The following is a 4,503-nucleotide window of genomic DNA, read 5'->3' as shown; positions in this document are numbered from 1 at the left end:
TCAAGCTATTTATTAAAAGATACCACAAACCAAAGAAGTACCAAACAGCAAATATACGGTATCCTTTAATGTTCACCACTATTTGGCATAACAAACATCGTCAGAATATAGTATTGTGAATTCTTTGCCTGAACTAGAGCACCAACAAAAGGTTCGAATAGTTGAACATGCTTGTAGTAAACCGAAACACCCTGATTTTATTGGAAAAAGTTCAGCTATTTGACACGCAGCTGATTTTAGTACAAGATTTAGGCGTTATTCCAGTGGATTTTGCATTATAGCAAGGGCGAATGAATAGCGAGCATGTAAATTGCATTACCAGTTGGTATGGATGTCCTTGCAAAGCGCTACCTGTGAACCAGAAGTTGAAGTAAAAAACTGCTAGAATCTTTCCAATTTTTCATTCGAGTGAAGAACCATTTTCCAGTTGGGTTTGAAACTAGATACACACTTCCAGTTTCTAGCACATTCGATTTGCTACCCGCATGTGGTAGATATCTGAGAATTTGGGGTGGTTATATGCACTGTGAAAAGTAAAAAGTGCTTCATTCACAATAGTTTTATTTCCAATGGAAACATTCTGTAATCCATGAATTTTCTCTTCAGCTAACGCTTCATTATTCGTTTTAATAGGCAAACTTCGTCACACGAACCATACTGACTTGTTTTATCAGAAAAATTCACAAAAATACACAGTTAAAACATTTTATTCAACAATTAAATTTTTTCTGCTTACTTTCTAAATAGGTCAATGTAAAATCAAATATTATACTGCATTCCACTTTTCATATAATTCAGCATCGAAATCTAAGCGACCAAGTGATTTCGCATCCCAATTGTCGTTGTTTTTCGAAACCTGTTGATTTTCAATTTTAAAGTTTTCAAAACTAATTGCGTTCGCACCAATTGAGATTTCGGTCGATGTGCGTTGAAATTTGCTTGCTTGTGATATCGCATCCAGATCATTCCACCCATCAATTTGGAAATTTTTCACTTTAATATGATTTGTATTTGATAAAGCGTACAAACGTATAGCGCAATTGGTCATGCCTTCTACGTGCAAATTTTCAAAATACAAATCCGAAATACTGGTTTTTGGATCGGGTTTAATGTCCTTGGGTGACCAAGACGGTGATGAATTCAGGATGCACGTGTTCCCTTTCACATCGGACCAATACATTTTGTTATGAATGATAAACGTATTATTTACAAAAACATTTGTAATGTTACGCGGCGACCATCCCCACTGTACCACCGGTCCATTTTCATTTTTCCAAATCACCGTATTGTTAATTGTTAAATTACCATGATAGATCCTATGGAAAAAGTATGATACCATAATTTGAATGAATTTTCCTGCAAAAAACATGATTTTTGTTCAGACAGAAAGAGGAAAGACTCACTTCAATACATCATCGTTTGCATGGAAAAATGTATTTTTCATTTTTCCATTGGTATACAGTTCGATTCCATCCGTTTGCCAATACCATGCTCCGACCATTTTGAAATTTTCAACCAACATCTCGAAACTGTCCTCATCACCATGAACAACAAACGAGTGATACGGCGGTTCCACGAATGTAACACCGGCCAGTGTCAAAGACTGTTGTCGCCCAAACGCCGACGAAAAACGCAATAATTTCACACAACTGCCATGAAAATTGAATGTCCGTTTGTGTCGAAATTCGTTGTTTGTGTCCGCTTCGTAAACGTATTTCTCCCCAGACAATACACCGAAACCGGTAAATTTGAACGCATTTTGAGCATCGTGTAAAAATTGAAATGCACCCTTGACGAACGAACCCGGTTCAAAATAAATCCATTTCACATGCTCCGTCAGTTTGGCATGATAATTCCATGGCATGTAGTAAACTCCAGCCCGAAAATAAATAATGTCATCGGTAACATTATCCAAATTGTTCAATAAACCCGGTTTGACATAATAAATGCTTCCCATTAACAAATTTGGCGTGTATCGATGCTGAAAATGGAGAAAAAAATCCAAGTTTTTTAGTTCTCAGTACTGGGCTGGAATTCTAAGTCATTCCACCAAAATCGTTCGGAATTTTTTTTTTCGTACATAAGACCATATTGGAGTGAAAGAGAGAGATTCCACTATTTTTCAGCTTCCCACCGGAATTATTTCCCACACAATCCACTGTTCCTTGAGTTATCGGAATAATTCCGGTGGGAAGCTGAAAAATAGTGGAATCTCTCTCTTTCACTCCAATATGGTCTTATATACGAAAAAAAATAATTCCGAACGATTTCGGTGGAATTCTTAGAATTCCAGCCCTGTTCTCGTTTGAAATTTTGGCTTGTTTTCGTTACCATTTTCTGAAAAGATTCAGCAAACACCAAAATTGCATTGCGCGGTTCGGTATGAATTGCACGACCAAAACCCTTGTCATTCAATTTACCGCTGACCCCATTCAAATCATTGTACGCCGTGTACAATTCCGATTCAAATTCAATGGAAAATCGAAAACCATCATCAGAATACGGAACCAATATACGAATTGTTCCATTGTCCAACCACTCAGTGTGCCATTTCAACGATGATGGACGAATCGTTACATTCGTAGCCGACTCAAGGTGGTTATTATTTTGAACGTAAACCCAAGAATCTGTATCGTACAAAAACGATGACCAACTCATAGTTAAATGCGCTTCATCGGCCGAAAATTCAGCACCATCCTCATTGCTGTAGCCCCATTTGTCACGACCGCCACGTGGTATCGACATGTAGACAAACGAATCAAATTTTACATCGGGTTTTTCTATGGTTGCTACCCAAATGTTATAAAATGGTGAACGTCGAACGGCATTATCGGCAACGGGCGTTCTGGCATTTAGTTCGTGATTCGAATGCCACCAAGTATGCACACCCAACAATTCATTTTGGGTTAAAATTTCATCAGAGACATCATAAAACCACAAAATCACCAAATTGAACAGAAAACACAACTGCATCTTTGAACAAATCGATTGCGACTAAAATTCTCTTCGCGAAAAACATCGCACATTCTGTCCCTATTTCAAATTCATTGCATTGAAATTGATAACCTCCTTGCACTTTCATATCAAGCGATAGAAACAACAACGATTATGAATCAACGATAGAAAACAAAAATACCAACTTTTACTTTTCCGTACACAATGTGTCAAGGGAAAGTATAGGAATTGGTCCCGAAAACTTTTTTCGCAAAATTAGCTTAGATCATCATAAAAACTCATGAAACGCGTAGAAAACTTCTTTTTGAGACACTTTTCCGTTCGTGTGCCGTCGTCGTAGCTGTTTGTTAACACGATAACTCAAAAAATAATTGAGATAATCCAAATCTGAAAGTCCCAAAAGTTTTGTATCCAATAAACTTAGTTTAAGTTCTAAGATGAGCCATTTTCGATTTGATCCTGGGGTACTTGCCCCAAGAAAAACCTCAAAAAATTGACACTTTTGTATGGGAGGTACCCGTAAATCGACTCCGATTGGCTTCAAACTTTCTGAGGTTTCATTCTTTGAAGAAAAAATAAGATTCTGAAAGTTTGAAACCAATCGGAATCGATTTACGGGTACCTCCCATACAAATTTTTTGACATTTTGACTAAAATTACCGATTTTTGGACAATTTTGTATGGGAGGTACCCGTTAATCGATTCTGATTGGCTTCAAACTTTCTGAGGTTTCATTCTTTGAAGAAAAAATAAGATTCTGAAAGTTTCATGTTGATCGCATTTGCAGAAGTTTGGTTTTTGGCCCTCAATTTGTTCCAAGAATATTTCGGCAAAAATTGCGGGCCAAACACCAAACTTCTGCAAATGAAACTTTCAGAATCTTATTTTTTCTCCAAAAAATGAAACCTCAGAAAGTTTAAAGCCAATCGGAATCGGTTTACGGGAACCTATCATACAAAATTGTCGAAGTTTTAGTGTAAGTGACCGATTTTTCACTTTATTTTCATTATTATATTTTCACTGCCTTTATTTCAAGAAAATTCACAAAAAATAACCAAAAGTACCTACGGACAAGGCAGGACAACGGTACGGAAAAGTTCGGGATTACCAATGTAATTCTTTTTATTTAAATATTGTTTTATTTGCCAAAACTCAATACGATTGGTTTCTTTTCTCTCAGGTCCGATGTTATTGCTCAAACTATAAAATTATAGTGCACCATAAATTTAAACGTTTGTTTTTTCTCCATCTTGCTATGGAATTATGGTAGATTTCCTTATTTTAGGTAAACATAAGAACCCAATGGAACAATTTGCACTCTTACTTCCATCCATTTATCGATCATAGAGCGGTTCGAGTTTTATAACGCAGTATAAAATTGAATTTTGCACTTTTTCCGTTTACATCGCTCTAATCAATCGAAAACCATGAAAATATATCAATGTTTTGGTGATTTAAAAATGATAATAAAATAATATATCGAACACTCATAATGATAATAATAATGAGTCTTTTTGTATTCTATTGTTATTAATTCTTTCCAACTTT

At 36.0% G+C, this 4,503-nt stretch overlaps 1 protein-coding gene across 1 annotated transcript; it reads right to left on the bottom strand.

The window, feature by feature from the left end:
• Positions 1-691: 691 nt before the first annotated feature.
• LOC129579821 (dextranase-like) lies at positions 692-3,495 on the bottom strand. The gene is made up of 3 exons (XM_055469998.1): positions 2,332-3,495; positions 1,404-1,981; positions 692-1,316 (listed from the first exon to the last, which is right to left on the bottom strand). The coding sequence occupies exons 1-3, from the start codon at positions 2,971-2,973 to the stop codon at positions 767-769; spliced, it is 1,770 nt and encodes a 589-aa protein (XP_055325973.1). The 5' UTR covers positions 2,974-3,495; the 3' UTR covers positions 692-766.
• Positions 3,496-4,503: the final 1,008 nt, after the last annotated feature.

Source organism: Sitodiplosis mosellana, unplaced genomic scaffold (genome assembly GCF_009176505.1).
Source record: "Sitodiplosis mosellana isolate CC-2019 unplaced genomic scaffold, AAFC_SMos_1.0 Smas_scaffold_6595, whole genome shotgun sequence".
In the NCBI taxonomy this organism is placed as follows: domain Eukaryota; kingdom Metazoa; phylum Arthropoda; class Insecta; order Diptera; family Cecidomyiidae; genus Sitodiplosis; species Sitodiplosis mosellana.
The sequence above is the reverse complement of the archived record's forward strand: the minus strand, read 5'-3'. Positions and strand labels throughout refer to the sequence as shown.

Coding starts and splice junctions, on each gene's coding strand:
- LOC129579821 (XM_055469998.1), bottom strand. CDS start 2,973: ATGCAGTTGTGTTTTCTGTTCAATTTGGTGATTTTGTGGTTTTATGAT. Junction 1,982..2,331: donor CTGAATCTTTTCAGAAAATG/GTAACGAAAACA, acceptor CTCCATTTTCAG/CATCGATACACGCCAAATTT. Junction 1,317..1,403: donor GCAAACGATGATGTATTGAA/GTGAGTCTTTCC, acceptor CTTTTTCCATAG/GATCTATCATGGTAATTTAA.